At 44.3% G+C, this 22,981-nt stretch overlaps 1 protein-coding gene across 1 annotated transcript in view; it reads left to right on the forward strand.

Annotated features, from left to right (window-relative positions):
* Positions 1 to 20,159: 20,159 nt before the first annotated feature.
* The window catches only part of MMP20 (matrix metallopeptidase 20), a 47,005-nt gene continuing 44,183 nt past the window's right edge, over positions 20,160 to 22,981 (forward strand). Inside the window, exon 1 of the mRNA XM_041772928.1 lies at positions 20,160 to 20,285. Coding sequence (XP_041628862.1) covers positions 20,160 to 20,285 — 126 coding nt within the window. The remainder of the gene's footprint in view (positions 20,286 to 22,981) is intronic.

Genomic DNA, 22,981 nt, shown 5'->3' on the forward strand with positions numbered 1-22,981 from the left:
GATGCTCATGTGCACAAACCTCTACTTATTTGGTCCCATTTGAAGGATTAAAAAAAAACACCTCTTACTGACTCTCCCACTATAATTTTCCCTGTTCTTTCTGGTTAAGAAAGAAAAGGAAGCTTGTAGAGTAGTTACACTCACTCCAAAAACTACAATAAAAAAGCCAGAGGTCCCTCCCCTGCTGGCCATTCAAGAACCTCTTTTTCAGAAAATGTGTAAAGGACCACTGTACAGAAAAGAATCAACATGGCAGGCCCGAACAGCATCCTTAAAAGTTTCTGCTTGTAAGGTTGGCCATTGACTGTCTTCTAGAAATACAGATTTTGGAAGGGTTCCCACCAATAATGGCTAAGAAAGGCTCACTGTACTCAGACTGTTTGTACAAATAATATGGCTTATGCTGAGCACCTGCTTTCCTTCTGGGAGTCTGGGATTAGAAAACACACCCAGCAGAGGTGGACAGAGGGGGCGAGTCACCAGCTTTTTAAAGAGTTTCCCTAGTCGACAACTCTTCACATATATTGTCACAACCTGTTGCAAGCAGGTCTATGTGACCCCACTGGAAAGGACCCTAGGAAATATGCACCGGCTTTCCCTGGACCTGGCCCCTTCCACCTTTGCCCTCTGCTGATTTTTCTCTGTATGCATTTCTATGTATGCATTTAGAAAACCTTGGACTTAAAAGGTATCTCAAGGGCCCCAATCTTCTCCTATCTGTGTAGAAATGCTCTAGAATATTCCTACTGGGTATTGCTTGAGCACTTTACTTACACCCAGGGCTTCTAGGATTTTCCCTCCAAAGTTCCCTAAGGAAATAATTCTTATTGACAAAGAAGTAGTTACAGGTGTAGTACAAACCGGATCCACAAATATAAATACCTCTAAATGTGCCTGGTTTTGCCTAAAAATCCATCTGAATCTGGCTTTCTATTTTACTGTATGTCTCTATTTGCTTAACATGAAAATGTTATAGATCCAGGCATCACCTGGCACATGTATTGCTGTGAAGATAGTCATCACATTTCAATAAGCACAGTCTGAAATATAATACATTTTTCTGTGACTTTTTTCCTAATTACAAAATGCATAAAAGCACAATGTAAAAGGACCACATGACCTACATAACCTACTCCGGCCCTCATGATAACTGCTTCTAATATTCAAGTGTGTGCCTTGGACATTTTTTAAAGAAAAAAAAAAAACAATTGTAATATCGAGTGACACATTCTAGTTGCATAAGAAAGAGACAGAGACAGAGACAGGGAGAGAGAGAGAGAGAGAGAAGGAGAGAAAGAGAATTATAATTTCAATAGAAAAAAATTTTAGTTTGACTGAAAGACCTGGAGGTGAGACAGAAAATTAGGTATAATAACCATGTTTCCATTTTAAAACATACCTTTCCAGTAAGGATCCAAAAGCTTTAGATACTATATGGCAAAGACTGAGTCCAGAGCATTGAAAAAAGGATGTCTGCGCCTTTATTCCCCCAGATGCTTTGTTAATGTAAGGTTAGGCCCCTCTGCAGCCTCTAGTTAGCCCCACTCCACTGCTGTCAGCAGAATCACTGCACAGAGTAAGAACAGTGTTGGGGATTTATTTTCCAGTTATGTATATAAGTCTTTCTAAGAGAACTGGGTCTCATAATAAAGACAATTGTGCTTGTACAACTATTAAACTCTGTGGTTGGCCAAATAGAAGACCTTGTAGGGTTTCCAGGGCCTGAAAGAAGTGAATGTTATATACACACATACACACACAGAGAGACGAGAGAGGGTAGAACCATGGGGAGGAACAAAGTCCTACTGAACAACAACCTCCCACCAGACCTCTCAATTAAGGACTGGAATTTACTCCAAAGACTGGAAACCTGGGGATGCCTGGGTGGCTCAGCAGTTGAGCATCTGCCGTTGGCTCAGGTCATAATCCTGGAGTTCTGGGATCGAGGATCCTCGATCGAGGATCGAGGCTCCTGCAAGGAGCCTGTTTCTCCTTCTGTCTCTCTCTGTGTCACTCATGAAGGCTAAATAAATCTTAAAAAAAAAAAAAAAAGGGATGAGCCCTGGGTGTTATGCTATATGTTGGCAAATCGAATTCCAATAATAAAATATATTAAATAAAAAAAGACTGGAAACCTGGAAATGGTGACAGTGCCCTACAAGAAGTCCACTCTGTCTACTCCTGGTTCTGCTGTTCAACAGCTGGTTTCTCTAAGCCTGTTTTCCTATCAGTAAAGTGGGTATAGCAATGTTCACCTAGAGGAACTGAAGTTATTATATTTTATAATGCCCGGAATGTAACAAGTATTTCATACACAATAGCTCAGAAGACTATTCTGCTGGTAAAAATAAGTAAGTAAGTAAGTAAGTAAGTAAGTAAGTAAGTAAATAAATAAATAAATAAATAAATAAATAAATAAATAAATAAGTAAAACATACTTTATAATCTATACGGTTATCTGGGAATGGGAAGAGGCCAAACCTTTCTGGAATGCTACTCTGTAGAACTCAGGATTACAGTTAATAAGGTCTCCACTGACCAAGGAAGGAAAACAAATTTCAGCTGAAGGAACCTCTCCAGTCAGTGAGGAGCTGCTGTCTGGAGTTGCTGCCTTGTGAAAAAAATCCTGAAAGACTCAGAAAGAAAGAGTTTTGTGAGAAATCAGTTCTGTCTTCCAATGGTTCAGAAGGGAAAGGATTACAGGATTCATGCCTGGCCCTGCAGTCCCAGATCATCTAAAGGAGTATGTATGTTAGACCTCCAGCCCGCCTGGGCACCTATCGAAAGGCTCCTGCTGGCACTCTCGCTCCTGATCTGCAACTGCTCCACTTAGTTTTGCAGAAGTTTTCATGAATGGATAACAGCAATTATAAACATCAGGCTTGTAAGGTGTATATGCTTCATGATAAACCCACAATATCCCAACCTTTTCAAGTTTTCCCAAATGTATAATCCCAATCCCTTATTTATACTCCCTCTTTACTCATATCACAATTCTTTATTCAATCAACAGCTTAGGTTTTTTGATTATGTAAATATCAAAAATAGTTTACTATGATTAAGTTTCCATTTATGTACTGTTGTTCCTAAAAAGCTTTTTCCCCAAAAGTTAGTTATTGATTTATTTCTCATTGCTTTGTTTTCTATGTACTCATTCCAAGTTTTTTCAAATGCTCCAGTTGATTCAATGTGTGCATATTGATAATTATGCAACTCAGGCAGCCCGGGTGGCTCAGCGGTTTAGCTCTGCCTTCAGTCCAGGGCCTGATCCTGGAGACCCAGGATCAAGTCCTGCGTCAGGCTCCCTGCATGGAGCCTCTTCTCCCTCTGCCTGTGTCTCTGCCTCTCTCTCTCTCTCTCATGAATAAATAAAATCTTAAAAAAAAGATAATTATGCAACTCAATACTATCCAACCATTTAATTTAACTCTATTTTTCCTCTCTGAGGATGAAGCTGCCCACTCTGATCCAGTAGGTCTCTAGACTTGATGCTCAGCTATTTATTTAAACTATTTAAACTTCCCTTCATTTCTCTTCTGTATTATCTCCTCTGACTCCCAGATAGCATGTCTTTCTCTTTCTTTACCCCATCAATTCACTGAACCATATTCTCCAGTAACTTCCTGAGACAGAATACATGGAAAAGTGATTTTTTGACTTCTTGATTTGTGTCTTGATTGATAGATTGGTCAGGTATAAAAACCTAAGTTAAAGTTATTTTCCCTTAGAATTTTTTTTTTTCCCTTAGAATTTTGAAGACATTTCTCCACCCTCTTCTAGAGTCTAGTAATCTAGCCATTTGAATTCTAATCCTTTCATTGTAATCTGTCTTTTCTATCTTTATCTGTTACTCTGAATCTCATAGTAATATGCCTTTATGTGGATCTTTTTGCATTCATTGTTTCTCGGTATCTGGTAGACCCTTTCAGTCCTAAAACTCTCTGCTTTCACAAAAGAGAAAATTCCCTTTATTATTTATCTGCTAATTTCTTCCTCTCTCTGTTCTTAGTTTTCTCTTTCTAGAACTTTTTTTGGTTAGATGTTAGTTCTTCTGGCTTGATCTCCAATTTTCTTATTTTTTAACTCTAATTTTCTTACCTCTTCATATTTTTATATTATTTTCTGGACAATATCCTTCACTTTACTTCTTACTTGTATTTTTTTTAAATTTTATATATTTATTCATGAGACACACAGAGAGAAAGAGAGGCAGAGACACAGGCAGAGGGAGAAGCAGGCTCCATGCAGGGAGCCTGACGTGGGACTCCATTCCAGGTCTCCAGGATCAGGCCCTGGGCCGAAGGCGGCACTAAACCGCTGAGCCACCCAGGCTGCCCCTCACTTGTATTTTTAATAAAATTAGCCAATTTGTTTGTATCAGTCAGGTTATTTAGTTGCAAGCATAAGAAGCAAATTCTGGCTAGTTGAACAGAAGGGGAATGTAGTTAAAACATGTGGAGTAGCTTATGGAATATATGACTTGAAGGCTACAATAACCAAGAAACCCAAATATCTCCCAGAATTTGTTCCATAAAGATGCTACCTCACCATAACTGGACACAGTCACCATACCTTGCACTTCCAAGAACACTCCCACTGGATACTGATGCTGTCACTAGAATTTCTTCCAATCCACCCTGGTAGCTGGAAGTAACCACAACTGCCAGACCCACCAAAATGAATGTTTAGGCCCTGAGTCCTCCTGTCCAAGTATGGAAAAATGAATTATGCCCTAGTTGTTGTCAAATGCTTGGAATTTTCAATTTCAGCACTGGAGGCTGATCTGATCTCATAAGTAGAGAATCTCTAAACATAGGATAAGAGTTTAGATACTGGGTGATCACAAAAGATGAAAGTGTCCAAAGAAGTCCACTCCTTTATCTTCCCTACACCAGTATTCACCCTTCTTCTACACTACACTTCTAAAGCAAATTGTCCTAAAAGATAACATACGTAACTCACTATCCTTTATCCAACTGAAAACATGTTCGCCCTTTGTCCTAACATTTAAAAAAAATAGTCAACCCAAAGTCTTATTATTATTTGTTGCTTTCATTCCAAGGCCAGGATCTCTGAGTGATGTCCGTTCTCCTCTGGTCATGCAATGGTCCCATTTTTCATTCAATATCTTTTAATCTATAGATAAATGTATAAAGATAACCATAACAAACAAATATAAAGTGGTGACAGAGGAGAAGAAGTGAAAGAAGACCATAAATTCAACTGTCTAGGATACATAGTAAAATAAAATACAGGTGGATCTTACTTCTGCAAATGACTATAAAGCTTGTGATAGGCTGAAGAATGGCTCCCAGAGATAGATCCACATCCTAATCCATGAAACTTAAATATGTTGCCTTACTTAGAAAAGAGGCTTTGTGGATGCAACTAAATTAAGGATTTTTGAGGGGGCACCTGGGTGGCTCAGATGGTTAAGTGTCTGCCTTTGGCTTAGGTCATGATCTTGGAGTCCTGGGATCAAGCCCCATGTCGGGCTCCCTGCTGCCCCCCCCCCCCACCTGCCCACTCATGCTCTCGCTCTCTCTCTCTCTCAAATGAGTAAATGAAAAAATCTTTTTAAAAAATTAAGGATTTTGAGACATTATCCTGTGTTATCAGTGCAAACACTAAACCTACTCACAATTATCTTAATAAAAGAGACAGAAAACCATTTGACACAGCAGAGAGGAGAAGTCACTGAGACCATGGAGACGGAGTGGAATGATGCCGTAAGAAGCCAAGGGACTTTGAGGTCCTTGCCTGGCCTGCTGATGCCTCTTCCTGAATCTTCTCTTCTTAATACGTTAACTTTCTTGACCTCTTCCTTGTATGATGTGCTTTGAGTGCCTCTTATTTTCTGATTCCCATCTGTGGAGTTTCCATTTATGGTCATTCTAAAATGGGGATTCAAGAACTAGTCACAATGGTTCAGGTGTGTTCTGATCAGAGCTGAGACAGGGAATTATCTGGGCCAGCGCTTCTTTTGCAGGATGACCATCCAATCCCACAATACACGCAAGGCAGGGATCTCAAGCCCCAGACAGCTGATCACTCTACTTCTAGGCATTGCCTATTCAGGAGCATACCGTCAATCAAAGAAATCGAGGAATTCCTACTCCTCACTGCAGCTCCCACAAAAGCAGGCTATTACCCCCAATTCCACTGTTTAGGATCAAGTCTTGTTGCATAATTTTTTAACTACAAAAAATGAAAGTGGCAGTGTATTATGTTCCATTTGTCCATTTTACCTTATTTACATTTTTCAAATTCATCTCATTTTTTCCTCCTCAGTTCAAGCCACCAAGTTCTCTGGTGGGTTATTGCTCATCCAGCTATTAGAGTCCCACTGCTTCCAGTTTTTCTCACCAGAGCCAGAGTAAGCCCTCCAAAATACAATTAATGAGGCCATTCCTATCCCAAGACCTTTAGGTAGTTCTCCAACACTCTTGCCTTCTTAATATGACTTGCAAGGTCCCACATGACAAAAGCATATATACTGCTTCATCTTCATCCTTCACCTGCCCAGCCAGTCTGATGAGTGAGCCATGCCAAACATTGACAGCCTTGCCCAAACATGGCCCTGTTCTCTTCCACCTTCAGGCCTTTGCTCTTGCTCTTCTGTTTTCCTAGGACCTTCTCCATCTACCATTCTGTCTTCTTTACCTGGCCTTCTCCTTGGCAAGCTTTAAGACCCCAGATAGCTCCCTCCTCCAGGAAGCCTTCCTGACTCCCACTGCTAAAGTTTCCCCTCCCATTCCCTTCCCTCAGCACAGTGACTAGTACTTGTGCCATCATATGTATCATAACTCTTTCTCAAGACACCAGGCCAGGAAGTCCATAACCAAATAATGAGAGTTGATACAATCCATATACCTTAAAAAAAATCAGTTGGACACCCAGCAATACACTGTGTTGACCTTTAGAATCCTTTGGCCTTGAAGAATAGAGAAGAACAGCCCCCCTTTAGTATGTCTGAGAACAGGACAAAATGAGTAAGGGGGGAAACCTAGAAATGTGATGGGAAAGAAGGAAGACAAAAACAATAATGATGATGTAGAGTTTGCTTGCAAACAGTGGTATTTGCAGGTCCCAGGAACTGAGTCACCAGCACTTCAGTCACCCACGAACGGTACAATCTGGAGTGGTCTGGCCTGTTTTAGTACCCTGTCATCAGCTCTAAGTCCACATCCCAATGATGGGTGTTGGCCTGAGCAGAAGACCAGAAAGAGAGGAAACAGGGCTGTGTCCTATTTCTGGAAGGGAAGCAGTGTTGTTGAGAGAGTGAAGGAGTGTGTATTCATGCATTTAGAGGACTACACAAAGAGGTAATGAAACGAAGAAAAATCTCAGTCCCCAAAATCCCCATTAGGGAAAGCGCTACATTTGTCCTGGAATAAACGTCTTACTCAAAGCTGAGAATGCCTCACATCCTTAGGTATGTACTCTAGAAACATGAACCAGAACAACATGAACCAGTTGTTCTGTATCATAGAGAAGTGAGAGGTTTAAATTTCCCTTCAGAGAAAGAAGGAGAGGTTTCAGAGAATCCCCAGAAGCAGCAAGAAAAGGAAGAATCGAAAAGAGTGGAAGTATCAGATGGTTAAACCATCACCAAAAAAAAGGCTGAAATAAAATATTATTTATTCATGACTTTACAACTGGAAACTTGTGCCCCTTAATTCTGGACAGCATAGGGAATATAGTCAATAATATGGTAATAATGTTGTTTGGTGATAGAAAGTGACCATGCACATCACAGTGAACACCAAGTACTGTGCAGAATTGTCAAATCTATATATTGTGCACCTGAAATAATAAGACAATGCATGTTAATTATACTTCTGTTCTTAAAGAAGAAAAAAGTATAACTTATTAAAAAAAAAAAAACCTGGACCTCCATGTGTAAGGGGGGAAACCTTCCTTTCCTGGATATTTTAAAAGAAAACTATAGGGTCAGCATTGTTTGCAGAAGTTTAAACGCAGGTTTCTGTAGAGACATTGGAGATCTTCTTGGTCCTGTGATTCTATGACATTTCATGGAATCAAGAGCATGATTACACCTGAAGAGCTATAATAAAAACAAACGCTAGGTTTAATTACCACATCCAAAAGTGCCTGCTTCGTCTCTTTTGCTGCTGTTTCTTATATTTTTCACCTAAACTGCTTCAAACTGCAAATTAGCATTTTAAAAAGATCCTGGGTTCTCTGGGGCGGTGGGGGGGGGGGGTAAATATTTCTGAACTCAGAACATGATTCGGGTTCCAAGTCCATATTTTTGCTGCTGCTATACTTTGACAGAAGGATAATTTGCTAACCTGCTCTCTGCCGTTTGCATTGATCTCATGGGAATGGGAATGCTAAGGTGAGGGAAATGCGATTTCTGCTTTTAGCAAACTCCTAATCTTGTTTGGGGAACAGAAATATGATAAATAACCCAAGTTAAAGGAGGTACATACTGAAATAGAGTTATGTGGAAACACTACCTTATAAGAAACGTTTATTAAGACTTGGAAAAATATGTGCACTGCAAATCTTAAGCCTCGTCTTCTGTGGTGGTATTATATCCTGTTATCCTTCCTATCAAATCATGACTATAGCTACAGCCTTGCAGAGAGAAACAACAGAACCACGATGATAGACAATGATGCCACGTGAGAGGAAGAAGGCTCCAAGCCCCAAGCTGGAGCATCACTCCATAAAGGGAACCCGTCTGCTAATCAGATTATTTTTCAGGGGAAGCCAGTGTGTGGCCTCACCATTAAGAAGGTCAAACAGGGTTAGAAGACACAAAATACCCCAGAAAGAGTCCCATAGGGAAGTACAGCTCACCATGACCACCACCATTTTATCTGGATGAAATCGGGCAGAGATAAACATCATGAGTAGAGAAAGAAGTCTTAAGAGGGCCATCTGCCCCTTCGTCAGGCTGGCTCGTGGAAGAGCAGGGCGCTGGCATCATGACCACGTCCAGGAGAGCAGCCCAGCCAGGCACTGTACCCTCAGACCTGGAGTGGGGCTGGGGTGGTGAGGAGCACACGCAACAACTTCCTTCCGTTCCCTGTGGGCTCCAATTGCTCAGGAATGCACAGTTTTAACCAGAGCCAGGATTCTATTCCTGATACTAAAACAAAAGAAGAAGGTAAATACAAACAGGAAACGTAAAGCAGTTAAGGTTGAAAGCGTTGGCAGGGTCAAAACCCCTCAGTGTTTATCCCTCACCTCATCTCCAAGATGAAGTTCAAGCACTGGGTGGGGTGCACAAGACTCCTGGTGATCCGGGCCGCTAGCCTCTCCTGCCCGTGTCCTGCCATTCCACCTGCCCTTTCTGCTGCGAGAACTCTGGCTTGTCACGTTCTTGCACAAACCAGACCACCTGACACCTTCCTTTCCTCAGGCTGGTTCATGCTGCCCATCCCAACACGCACAGCAAGACTTCCCTGACTTCTGCCATCACTAGCGACATGACATCCCATGCCTGCCCCTGACTCCCATTCTGTGACTGCCCTATCTGTAGGGCCGTCTCTCGGACCAGCCACCGAGCTCCTGAAGAGTGGAGCTGGTCCTGTTTCTGCCATATCGCTGGTGCCAGGCAGGTGGCCATTTGTCAAGTGCGTAGTGACTGTGACATCTGTCTACTTCAGGCAGCAATTCTTCCATCTTTTGCTGACAGAAACCTCTTAATCATTGTTCCAGGGAAGATAGGGAGGACCAAGAGAAAGGGAAAAAAGTGAGCCACGTGTCCTCAAAGACAATGCTTCTTAACTGTGGAGTGGTGGGAAAGGAAGAGGGGAAGGAAAGATACATTTGGGATATGTTTAAAAGTTTGGGAAGGAAAAATCAGGAAAAGAAAGAGAAGAAAAACAGAATATTCTTATAACCTCTCATTACCCTGTATGTGTGTGTTAGCAGTTCTAAGCTGTTCGAAGGCATCCAAATCAAAAAGGGAGTTAAATTGGGAGGCTTTGACAGATAAATCATATCTTAGGATTATAGTAATTATTATCTATGATATTAAATTATAATTGTATGTTGTATATGAACATAATATATGATGGTATGTAATATATAATATATGTAAAGCTATATAATAACAGCAGACACTATCCAGCACTTTCCATGCTCCAGGCAAAGTGCCAAGCATCGACGTACACCATTGCCTTCAATCGCTCCAACTCCATGTAGTGGGGTCTCCATATCCTATTTCATAGTGAAGAAACTAGAGCTTAGAGGAGTTCACTTGCCCAGGACCACACAGCTGTCGTGCCTACTTGTCTTGTGTAGATATGAACAGTCAGAGAAATCTATAACTTAGTAACTGAGACTTCCCATCATGGTGCATAAATAGACCTGTCCAAAGAGTAGGTGTTCCAAAAAGAGCTTGCCAGGACTCCTGCTTTTTTACAAAAACATCACTTGTGTCTCAAACAGACTAACGGTGCCTTCCCAAAATGGAATGTTGCCCCCGTTTAGAATTGGGTTAATTGTAAGTGAATCGTAACAAGGGAATGGTTTCCTTTGAATCTGTCCCAATATGGGACAGTGCTTATAAATTAGGGAAAGTGCTTATAAAACAAAATTGAGATTTTATGTAACTATTTTGTGGGTCTGGAGAAAGCATTTATTTACAGAAGTACTTTGGGATTGCAGAATAGAGAGATCTGTGGCTCTGTCCTCATAGACATTAAAATAAAAGTACTTGAGAAGCTGGGTGAATACAAAGTATATTGTAATTGCTGTGGACACTGGACGGAAAGGTCTGTGTTTGGGAATCCCTATGACAGTGCAGTCCAGGACAGTGACACTTTATTCTACTTCTTTGCAATCACTGCTACTCCCATGGCACTTTACCCACCACTTTGCTTACCCAAAAATACAAGTCTTCATATCCAATGACTTCCCAATTCTACCAGAATCCTCTCTCTGAAGGGGTTTATGTGACTGCATTTACAGAATTTCAATATCTATTTTTTCTATCCTTGGGACAGAAGCATTAAGCATCAGTAATGGGCCCTGAGGAGTGATGAGGCTGGAATAGGGTTATTTTAAGTCATTATTGTCAAGTTTATTTTAAGTTCATCCACAGCATGAGTTTTGCAGCCACCATAGGACCTAGTTGTCCTTGTCTTCCTTGCACTCTGCTCTTTCTCAGGTGACATAGGGTCCAGTTGACTGACAGCCTCCAGCATTCTGCTTCCGGAGCAGAAGGACGCGCTCTGCTCCTCTGACTGCAGACAGAAGGACCTGCTGCTGCCGCTAGCCTGCCCTGGAGCTTGTGCAAGGACTGGGTTGCGCCCCGGGCTGGAAAGCCTCCCACACCATCCCTGGAGCTCCGTGAAGCCTAGAGGATCCTTAATCACCCCAGTCACACTCCATGCTCATGCAGCCCAATCCACCCAACCCTGTGCTCATATATTGGTGGATGCTGTGGCACAGCGTCCGGATGCCCCTATCAACCAAGGGGTGGATTGCCTCCCCCAGACATCGGGAGCACAGCAGTCATTCATCCTTTCCTCAACTCCTTCAACTCACGAGATGTCCATCCCCTGAAGCCATGTCCCCTTCCCAGGGAAGACTGCACCCGTGACTGGGACAGCTCCAAGGGCCCTGTCAGCTGCAGAGCTGCCCCCTGGGGAAGGGGGGAGACTGTCCTGAGACTGACTCAAGACAGTCTCCCCTCCCCCGCCCCAGGCTCTCCTCCCCTGCCTTTCCCCGTGTGGTGACCCCAGCAACTTCTCTACACTAATGCCCATATCTGGGTCCACTTCCACGGATGCCCAGTCTATGACAATACACAAATCATGGGTACCACGAAAATCAAATATTTCCATTCAAACCACATTACGTTTGAACTTTTTCTCAAATGTAGAGAAATGACTATGTGATATTCTTAAATACCAACTTTTCATCCTTCTTCCACTTTTACCAAGTGATTTGTTCTTTCATTCAACAAATGGGTTGATTTATCCAACAAAATATATTTTGTGAATCTATTGGATGTTCTGCCTCAACAAGCACATTTGCTGGACGTCAGCTTTCTTGAGCATGGGGCACAGTGGAAGGGGACAGACAAATCGCCCAGCAGCGCCAGCGAATTAGGCCACAGGTGCAGAGGTGATGGTTAGCCACATCCAGAGAGACAGGCAGGCGAGATCGACATGCCCCAGGGAACCCTTCCGTAGAGAGCACGAAATAGGAAAGGCAGAGCAGCATGGGAGCTCCTGGCAGGACTCACGGGTGACATGGAGTTTAGGACGGATGCAGCGAAGGCCGCAGCGAGGGAGGCCAGTGAAGTGAGGCCAGGACAGGAATGCCATGCAAAGCACAATGGGCATTTTCTTACAGGTCTGTGGAGCCCTTGAAAGTTAGGTACAGAGTAGCATGACTCTATTTCATGCTTAAAATGTTACCTTGGTAACAGGACAGAGTTTGAGTCAGAAAGTTGCGAGACTAATGCAGGGAGACAGGTCAAGAGGGAGCGTTAGTGACCCAAGGGTGAAGTGAAGGAGGAGAAAGGAGGTGAGGAGGACAGGAAGCTGTTTAGATCATCGTTTTTTATGATTTTTTTAAATATTTAATTTTCTAGAAGCTTCAAACTTACAGAGAAGCTGCAAGAACAGTAAAAGAATTCTTACCCCGTGGTCTTATTCCGATTCTGTTGACTTATGCCAGTAATGTCCTTTTATCCAAGGATCCATGTGGCACCAAGTTGTCTCATTCCTCTGTTTTTTCTCAACCCAGGGCAGCTCCTGTCCTTCCTTCACTGTCATGACCTTGACGTTGTTTAAAAATTATAGCCATTATTTCATAGAAAGTCTCTCAGTTTGGGTTTGCCTGAAGCATCCTTGTGAACAGGCTCAGGTTATGTATTTCTGGCCAGAGTGTTACAGACACTTTGTTCTTTTCTTCGCCACCTATTGGGTGGCCCACGGTGTCTATTTATCCCATTCCAGGTGGTGGTAGCTTCTCCCCTTGGTACCTGATACACACTTTGTGTGATGGCACCTGTAACTCTGTAAAAATCCCTTTCTTCACCTGCTCTCACCTGTCAGCTTCAGCAATCCCCTGATGTTTCTTGCCTCCATCAGTGCTAAGATGGCTTCCAAAGTTCCTATGGAAACTTTCCTTCCATGGTTTCTAAAGTCATCATTCTTTTTGTGCCTGTTTATTAGTTGAAAGGAAGAGCTTTCTCTTCTCTCCACTATGTGTGTGTGTGTTTATATCAGGGTAGACTCACGGGCTCCTATTTCGTTTAGGACTAATAATACCCTTTGCTATCCTTCTGTGTTTTGAGGCTGACAGTGTCCCAGACTCCGCTGGAGGAGGCTCTACCACACTGCCTTGGGTCTTTTGGCATGTTTCCATCTCCACATTACACAGCACCACAAGATGTTCTAGGTTCTTCTTTTAATTTCCATCCTCAGCTCTAGAATCTGCCATTTCCAAGAAGTCCTAGTTCCTCTTTGTGGAGGTGGTTTTGGAAACCAAAATCTGGGTGCAAGGTGTGTGTATTGTTCCTGGAGTATCCCTGCTCCAGGCCCTTCACCTCTTAGGGGACATGGACTTGCATCCCACTGTCCACCTGCAGCCACAGGTCACAGCCAACACAGAACCCTTGAGTTCCCCAGCTCACAAATTCACAGCTTCTCTGGTCCCCCATATCTTGGCAAAAATTCACAAATGATATCCACTGAGTGTTGGGTATGAGTCCAACACAGTTCTGAAAGCTTCATATGCCCTAACTTTTAATCCTCACAACATGCCTATTAAGGGATGCATTGTGATTGTCATTCCCACTTTGCAGATGAAAAGATTGAGGCATAGAGGTCTACATCTCAGAACCTGTCCGTGACCCACTCCTGCCCCTTCGGCCCACCTCAGAGGTTACCCGGTTGCAGAGGTCACAGGCAATCCCCATCTCCTTTGGAGGGCATGCTCTGGTCACAGGTGCATACCTAACCCATGTGGGACAGTCTGGATGCTCTTGGGAATGAATGTCTTGAAAGCAACTTCAGTGAGGACAGGGGTGAATGGATAAACAGCCCAGCTCACCCTCCCAGGGGACAGTTCTGAAGTGTCTGCCACGTACCAGGCCTCAGAGGGTCCTTCGTGCGCTAGAGGCCCAAACGCCCACAGTGGTAACCTTGTCATTAATGTACCCGTTACTGGCTTTTGTCCTTTTTCTGAACAATGACCCAGGGAGCTCCTCCTCCTACTCCGGGGGTCACTGCACCCAGATGGTTGTCTTGGAGACCACTCGCACAGGAGACGGTGAGTGCACTGCCCAAAGTCACACGGGTACCTAGCGATGGAGTTAGAGTCTAAACCCAGGCTGACTGCCCCAGACTGCAGCACAAAATCACCAGGCTGTCCTGCATCCCGTTCACCACTTCTCAGACAGAATAGGATTCATTCTGACTCCTCTACCGCACACGCCGCATTCTCGCCATCCTTCAGCCCTATGACCTCCACGCACCCTAGCCTGGACAACTGTTACCCATGAGTCTGAGTCAGTGGTCCTCATACCAAGGCATGTATCAGAATCTCCTGCAAGCTTTTTGAAACACGGGTTGCTGGACCCCTATCACCAGGGTTTCTAATTCAGTAGGTCTAGAGTGGGGCCAGGAATATACAAGCTCCCAAGTGACGTGGATGCATCTGTTCCAGGGGCCACAGCTTGAGAACCACCAGGCTAATGACCACCACCTTTTGCCTGCACACGGAGCAGCCCACCTGGTGTCCCTGCTTCCACCCTGGGCCAGACCCACCCCTTCAGGCCCATTAAAGCCGATGGCACATCTACTTGAAAACCCCGCGGTTCCTCTCCCTCCAGTAGAGAGTCCACTGCAGATGGGATGACCCTGAGGGCACTCGGACTCCCTCAGATGGCAATCCTCACACTCACCCTGCCCCAGCCACCCCACTCCTGCCTCTGCCCCAGACACCAGACTCCTTCCCAAGTCAGGTCCTTTGTATCCACTATTTCCTCTACCCGGAGCATCCTTCCCCCTAAATACTAACGAGATAGCATTTTCAGCACATTCAGATCCCTGCTCCTATGCTCGCTTCCCGCTTCTTTTCCTGCACCTGCAACAGTGCTGGCACATGCAGAGGACACTCCACTCCATTTTTGGACCTTTGTAAAAGAAAATTAAGGAGGGGGAAGTGGTGAGAGGGTGGTAGAGTTAGAGTGTGTCTTGCCTTCAAAATGGCTCAGTGTTTACATGTAGATAAAACCTAGAGGGAGACTGGAGACGTCAAAAGGAACCGCTGGCAGCCACCCACTTGCAGAAACTGCTGACTTGTGCCCTGAAATACACGTCTAATTTAGTGAAGTGGCTCACTAGAGCTGCTGGGCAGGTGGAATGTGCTCTGATGGACTTAAGACACTCCTCCTTCCCCGTGTGCAGTGGTAAACACATTTCCATTCAACCTCAAGTGCTCACGTCAGTGATCATGGCATTACAGCCTGGGATTTTATACCAACAAACAACTGCTAACTACATGGACATGTCTGTCTTCCATGGTTCATGATGCAGGACACACATGCCATCAGCCCCCTGGCTGGGCCTTCCATATTCCTCCTTGGTGACCCCTCACCCCCACTCCTACACACCACCCATCTATGCTGTGCATCTTTCCAGGGCAGCCCTTCTTCTGATGCAGACCTGGCACTGCCACTCAGACAAGAAACCCTCTCCTGGCTTCCCGTCATGTACTGCCAACGCCCAGATGCCGTAGCCCCCCACACAGTGCCTTGCTCAGGCACTCCTCACCCTTTGAACAAACTCAGCAAGTCCTCAGAAGCCTCTGTCACTCCGTAGTGGCTCCCATGGCAGCTCCTGGGGCAGACTCTGTCTGAGCTGCTCTGCTCACCATGCACCTTCTGTGTCTTGCTTACCACGATTGCACTCTGAGCCCTGGAGCCTCATCTCACTCCTGCCCCTCCATCTCCAGTGTGGGTCCTGGCCTGTGTCTTCCATTCTCATCAACAGAACTGCAGGTGAGAAGGATCTTCCAACAGACAGGTCTCTGCCCATCTTTTCTGCCCCATCTCCTGACACTGCCCCCATGTCACCCTGGGTGTGAAAATACCTTCGACTTCCTAGAGCAGGTGCTCCTTGACATCTCATCCCTCGATCCCCTCAGCTCCAACCTCCTTCATCCCCATCACCCTGACCACCTGTCCTTTCCCCTGACCCACCCTGCTGGGGGGTCTGTAGTGGGACCGAAAGGCCACCCTGAGCCTCTGTCCCCCACCCTCCCCATCCTCAGAAGCCCAGGCAGACTGAGTTTCCATCTTCTGTTCTCCTTTGGACCTAAAGATTATTCTACTAAGTACACTGCAGGGTACTTGGAGTGTACAGCCGGGTCTCTCTCAGGGGCTCTAAGACCCTGACAGGCAGGAACAAGTTTCTGTTTACTGCTTGTGCATCCAGCACTGAGCCCAGAACCAGTGTGCCTTGTAAATGCAGGTGCTTTTCATCCATGGCCGACAAAGGAAAAGCAAAATGCACAGCCAAGTTGATCGCACATGCCTTCTGTTTGTGCAAATGCAAACTAGATGTAAAAAGTATGTGGAGAGATGTTCAAATTTCCACTTAGTGTTTTTATTTATTTTTTAAAGATTTTATTTGTTTATTCATGAGAGACACAGAGAGAGAGCCAGAGACATAGGCAGAGGGAGAAGCGGGCTCCATGCAGGGAACCCGATGGGCTGATCCCAGGATCATGACCTGAGCCAAAGGTAGACGCTCAACCACTGAGCTACCCAGGAATCCCTCCACTTACCATTTTTAAAACATTGGGTGGCATTAAAGGAAAGTTCACCAAAAGTGTGAAGTAAAAAGTCTGAGCACCTGACCCCAAGGGTTCCAGTCCTGTGGTGGCTTTCCTTCCAACTTTCCTTCTTTTCTTTAGCAAACACAGCACCAAATCTATTCAATTCTGGAGTTTGCTCTTTTTATTTAAGATTGTCCATCCTAGTACTTTATGCCTTGCTATCTTATTTCTAATGACTTAATTATATAATATTGAGTTGTCATAACGTCTATAACCACTTCCTTTCTTTCAGACACTGAGCGGCCTTCCACGTCTTTGTTGTACAACTAGACATAAAATAAACATTTCTGTTTCTCTTCTTTTTAATGACTTTCTTAGTGAAAACTCTTAGGGATGGACTATTACCCACATAGTACAGCCCCTCTCACGGCTCTTGGTATGTGTGGCATGATTGCTTTCTGGAAGGATTCTAGCTGCTTGCAATGTGAAGTCTCATTTTTGTTACAGTCACTCTGTATTCATCTACGATCTTATTCCAGGTTCTCAGTCTGAGCTCCTGGGACGTGAGAACTGCCTCGTGTCTTCGCATATCCGGAGCCCGAAGAGTAATTGATGCTCAACAGAGGAATTGAATGTGAATTAATGAAATAAATGAATGTGAATGAATGAAATGGACTATGAATTTATTGAAAAACTGTACTGTCTATATGTTGAATATAGTGCAATCTGTATTTTATATGTTTTTATTTGTATATATTATAATCATATATAAAATACATATATATATGTATTTTATACATATGTTATTATATATATGTACATAATGTGAAAGAATCATCCAATCTAACTTGTCCATGTACACCCGGAACCCAAGCCAACAGGCAGAACCGCAAGTAAGTCAAGCCACCCTCAAGCATCTCTATCTCGTAGTCAGTCTTCTGGAGGCAACTCCATAAACTTCTTCAATAGCTCATTTTAATGATAACGATGGCTAGATCAAAAGGCTGTTTCCTTCTCTCTACTAAATGGATAGACCTGTTTTCTTCCTGCTCCTCCTTCTGCCCCTCCCCCCAAATCTACTACAGCAGTAAGATTTTTCTCTAATCTTAATAAAAATGTGAAAACTTCAAGTCATAATATAATTATAAAATATTACATGAACTACAAGCTAAATAAATGAACAATTTTTAGAAGCCCACCGTTCAAAGCAGGGTGTATTTCCTGGAAGAGTCTGAAGGAAGTACAGAACCTGGGTGTGGGCTGAGGCTAGCTGCTGCCTAACTGCTAAAAGGTGGCCCCACTGTGAGGCATTTTCCCAGGCTGGGACTGGACTCCTTGGAAATCCAGAACTTCAATCCTTTATGAAAGCTAGATTACTAGAGATTAAAATGTAAAAACCAGAATAACAACTGGATTGTTTGCAATGAGAAAGAGCATCAGGGAGCTGCTCGGTCTGCTTAGCCATGTTCTGTGGGGCAAGACACAGCAGGAGAGCCAAGGAGCCCAACAGTCTGTGTGCCAGCCACACAGGTCCTGTGTGCCCCAGTGCAGCGCAGGGCATAGGCACAGGTGTGTGTGCTCCCCGTACTGCCAAGGACACAGGATCTGAGCTCCAGTAGACCTGGGGTAGTGTATCAGAATGCAAGAGAGAGAGAGAGAGAGAGAGAGAGAGAATGGTCACTATGGAAATGACCTCAAATCTAGTTTAAGTGAGAAGGCTTTTATACATTTTATACATTTATACATTTTGTCTGCTTAGCAAGTATATGTGATAAATTATATGCAACAAACTTCCCAAATTACATTCAAACAAGAAGAATGTCACCAGTAAAAGCACTGCTCTGATGGCAAGAGGAGCACTGAGTGCTCTCTGTGACTGGGATATTCTTGGCACTTTTGATACATTTTTTCTTTCATCCCATCCCCACGATGCTATCTGCTCAGCTAACACAGTGTTTTCCAACTTTTGCATGTTAGTGAAAACACAACCCTTGGGGCCCATTCCCAGGGCTTCTGATTCAGTGAGTCTGGGTTGGGCCTGAGAATTAGCATTTCCAACAAGTTCCAGGTTAACAGTGATGCTGCAGGGCCAGGAACTACACTTTGGGAATCACTGATCAAATCCATTCATCCATTCCAAAGGCACTTGCTCCAACCCGCCAGGAGCCTGGCACCAACGTGAAAAGATAAATCAAACGTGATTTTGCAGGAACTGGTGTCCACTGAACACTCTGCCAAGGCCTTCCTTACACCTTGATTTGCTCCTTTACAACAATCCAACAACGTGGGTATCTTCCCCCATATTTTACAGATGAAAATACCACAGCTGAATGAGATCAGGTGCCGTGCTCCAAGCCCACGGACAGGTGTCAGAGCTGGGATTTGTCTCCTGGATGCCAAGTGGCCATTGGATAGCACACTATCTGCTTCTCTGACAACACTGAGCTTACACACAGTATTGTTGTCAGTGTTTGCAGTGTTTTGCATTATAACACAGTATTATGTTATAATAAAAAAACAACCGTGATGTCCAGAGAGGTTAAATAACCTGCCCAAGGTCACCCAGCTAGGAAGTATCTTAAAACTGGATCTCACTTTGATGTCAAAGTGCTTTTCCCACCATATAAACCATTTTTCCACGCTGTCTCTAGATCAAGATCTATGTTAATTGGATCCAGGAGAAAGAATATGAACCCAGCTAATCAGAGTGCACAGAGAATGCATAGTTCTTCCAATGCTTCAGTTAACTAAGATGCATCTCGTGCATTCACTTATTCAAGGCTTTTCTGACAGCTGTCAGCCTGCTTTCTGCCCTAAGTCAGCACTGTATAATGCAGTGTTTCCTTGATGATTCAGGATCCTGCATGCCCAGAACCATCCTTGGGAATAGTGCTCATTATTGGGAAATGCCCAAGTGGATGCAGGAGATACAGGCAGCTGGATCAGATTTGGGGGGAGGGGCACAATTACCAAAGATGGATTAAACTCTATTTTAATCATTGACCTCTTCTGTCAGTGGAATGGAAAAAGGCCCCCGAGCTGAGACCCATCAAATGTTTCTATTAGATTGGGTTAAAATCAATCAGGTACACCCCAATTCGTGCAAGCAGCTGACAAACTTCATGCAAACAGACTGTATCTCTGCCTCTGTGACTTGGCGAATCGCAGAGAATGAAGGTCTCCCTGACTCCCATGCACTGTCCTGTTACCCCGTCATCAGGGAAAGAAATGAGCTGTATAATTACCTTTTGAGACATGATTCATCCTTGCTCCAAGGGTGCAGACCTGTTTGATGCTATAAAAGCAGCTCAAGGCCAGAGTGCAAATGTGCAGTGTCTGCCTCACCCCAGGCTGATATAAGCACGAGGCGCCCCGAGGAGATGACGGTGCTCCCCACGTGCGGCTTGGCTCTGCTGCTCGGCGCAGCCCTCGAGTTCTGCACTGCGGCCCCCTCCGTATCTGCAGCCGCCCCCAGGACGACCCAGAACAACTACCACCTCGCACAGGTTTGTAAATCTTTACGCAATTCCCTCTTCCTCCTCCTGCCCTGGAAAACCTACGAGGGTATAAGGAGAAATCAAGGGAAAATCTGTTACTGTTTTAAGGTCATCTCACAAATGCCCTGGAGCCCAGGAGAGGCTCCATCCTGGAGGTTTAAGGCCCATGTCTGGTGCACTAGGAGCCCTTGTGGCCTGACCAAATAAACAAGTAGCTGGGTAGCTTGCTCCATAAGGAAGCTGAAACAGCTTGCACAAATACATGCAAGACAAAAAGATAAGGAATTTGAGGAGTAATGTCGGAATAAGGCCAGAAAAATAAAACCTGAGGTGTAAGTGCCGCACACACAGGATAGGTTGTAAACGTAGTGCTCAGCTTCCTGGCGGTCACAGCAGAAAGATTTCCTGTGTTCACGCAGTAGCAAACAGCTCCAGTGTTGAGTGCAAATGAGATCAAAATCCAAAGTGAACAAGGTTTGTCCTGGGTGCCTACCTGCTCCTCACAAGCCTGTCCTCTCTAAAGCATGTTTCTAAGTACCTTGCTTACATACTTTCCTCTTTGAAGATCTTTCTGAACTGGTTGGAAAGGATGGGATACAAATAATTCACGCTAGAATTTTTGCAACGATTATGGGACTCAAAATGATTCAACGTCTATTAGCTCCCAAGTGAGTTTTGCACTGAAAGGAAAGAGGCAATCTGTAATCTAAGGAGACATCCCTAGGGGCACCTGACTGGTTCCATCGGTAGAGTGTGCGACTTGATGTCAGGGTTGTGGGTTCAAGCCCCATGTGGAGTGTAGGGATTACTTTAAAATCTTGGAGGAAAAACTGTCTAACGATGGAACTCAACATTAGTGAGCAGTGTGCAGATGAGATGTTTTTTGGGCCAGGGCCTCTCTCTCAATCATCTGTCAGATGTGAGTGCATCTATGATTGCCAGCCTAGCCGCCACAATGCTTTCCCACCTGCCAAGCTACACTGGGCAGTGCTTCGGTGGTTGCACTGCAGAGCTGATTTGCACGCACTCACACTGACTGTTTGCACGACCCATCCATCCATTCTGATGAGTCAGCCCCCACCATGCCTGTCATTAAACATTTTAATATCAACCCTGCTTATAATCAAGGTAGCAGATGCCGAGAAGAGAACTGCTAAACTGCACTTCCTTTGATTTGAGGCCATTGTTAGATAAACTAAATTCAAGATAATGTATCTCAGAATTCCGAGGTATATTTCAAATCGTGTTTCGATGGTATCATGTTGTAGTTTGGGGTCCTGTCTCCCCACCTATAATTATCCATCTGCTAGCATCATGCCGTTCTGACTGAGAAACTATAGCCTTTGTGACGTCTGGAAGGAGGGTCATGCTGAGGCCAGAATCCATGCGAGAGAGCCGAAGACCGTGATTCTAGTCCCAGTCCGGACAAACGATAGTCATCGGGCTAAACCAGCCATGCATATTCACCTACATGTCATTCACTGCTCCTGTCCCACAGTGGTGGAGTCCCGCAGCACTGCAAATACTACCACCCTTCACAGGGAAAAGTAGCTGGCCCCCGAGCAGTCTATGCACGCATAAGACCAGAAGGTCTCAGGAAAGGATATGCTTGCTAGGAGTATTCAGGAAGAATGAAGTAGCCTTGGAATGCTGAGGATCCCTTACTACTTCTGCTCCAAAGTAAGTTTGCCCTTCTTGGGCTCCCTCACCACTTAACTCACAGAAAGACCTTCAACCAAGGGCCAGGGAAACATGAGAAAGGCACCTGCTCCTGCAACAGCCCCAGCCACCAGCTCTGCCAGGAAAAAGGCATCCTCTTTGGCAGGCTAGAGTGATCTGGGAAAACCTCTAAAGTGAGTCCCAGGGACTAGAAAGAATTAACATCCCACCCTGTGGTTTATAGAAATACAGCAGCCCCCTCCCCCATCTGCTTCACATCGTTTCAGTTAAACACAGTCATTCCTGGTGGGAAAGTGGATGGTTCTCCTTCTAACATATCAGAAGGTGCATTAGTAGCTTCACCCACTTCAGGCACCTGCCACATCACAGCACCCACGTGGTTCCCCTGTCACATCACAGCACCCACATCATGCATTTGCCCACACTATCACCTCATATCATCACAAGAAGTGTGAGTACAGTAAGATTTTTTGAGAGAGAGCCCACATTCACATAACTTTCATCACAGTACATTGTTATAGTTGTTCTATGTTATTATTAGTTATTGTTGCTAATCTCTCACCGTGCAATTAATTTATAATTAAACTTTACGGTACGTACATATAGGAAAAAAACAGTGTTTACAGGGTTCAGTACTATCTGCAGTTTCAGGCACCCACTGGGAGCTTTGGATCATATTCTCTGTGAATAAGGAGGCTTCTATATGTAACCACCTTACAACACAACAAATGAAGCCATATGAAAATATGCAGTTTAAGTTCATCCGTTCAATGATTATTTACTGACAGCTGATGGTGTGCTCTGTGCCAGAGTCTGTTCGAAAAACTGGAGAAACGTCAATGAACAAAACAAGTCAAACCCTGTTCTTGGGGCACTTACATGGGGATAATGGAGGTGTGAGAGGGGAAGGTGCTGGGAGGAGATAGTCAATCAACAAGCACCCGAGATTATTTCAAAGTGATAAGTGATATTGGGAAAAATGAGCCAGGATGATAGTGACTGGGACAATGCGGGCGGGGGTGGTG

This window comes from Vulpes lagopus, chromosome 10, assembly GCF_018345385.1.
Source record: "Vulpes lagopus strain Blue_001 chromosome 10, ASM1834538v1, whole genome shotgun sequence".
Taxonomy (NCBI): Eukaryota; Metazoa; Chordata; class Mammalia; order Carnivora; family Canidae; genus Vulpes; species Vulpes lagopus.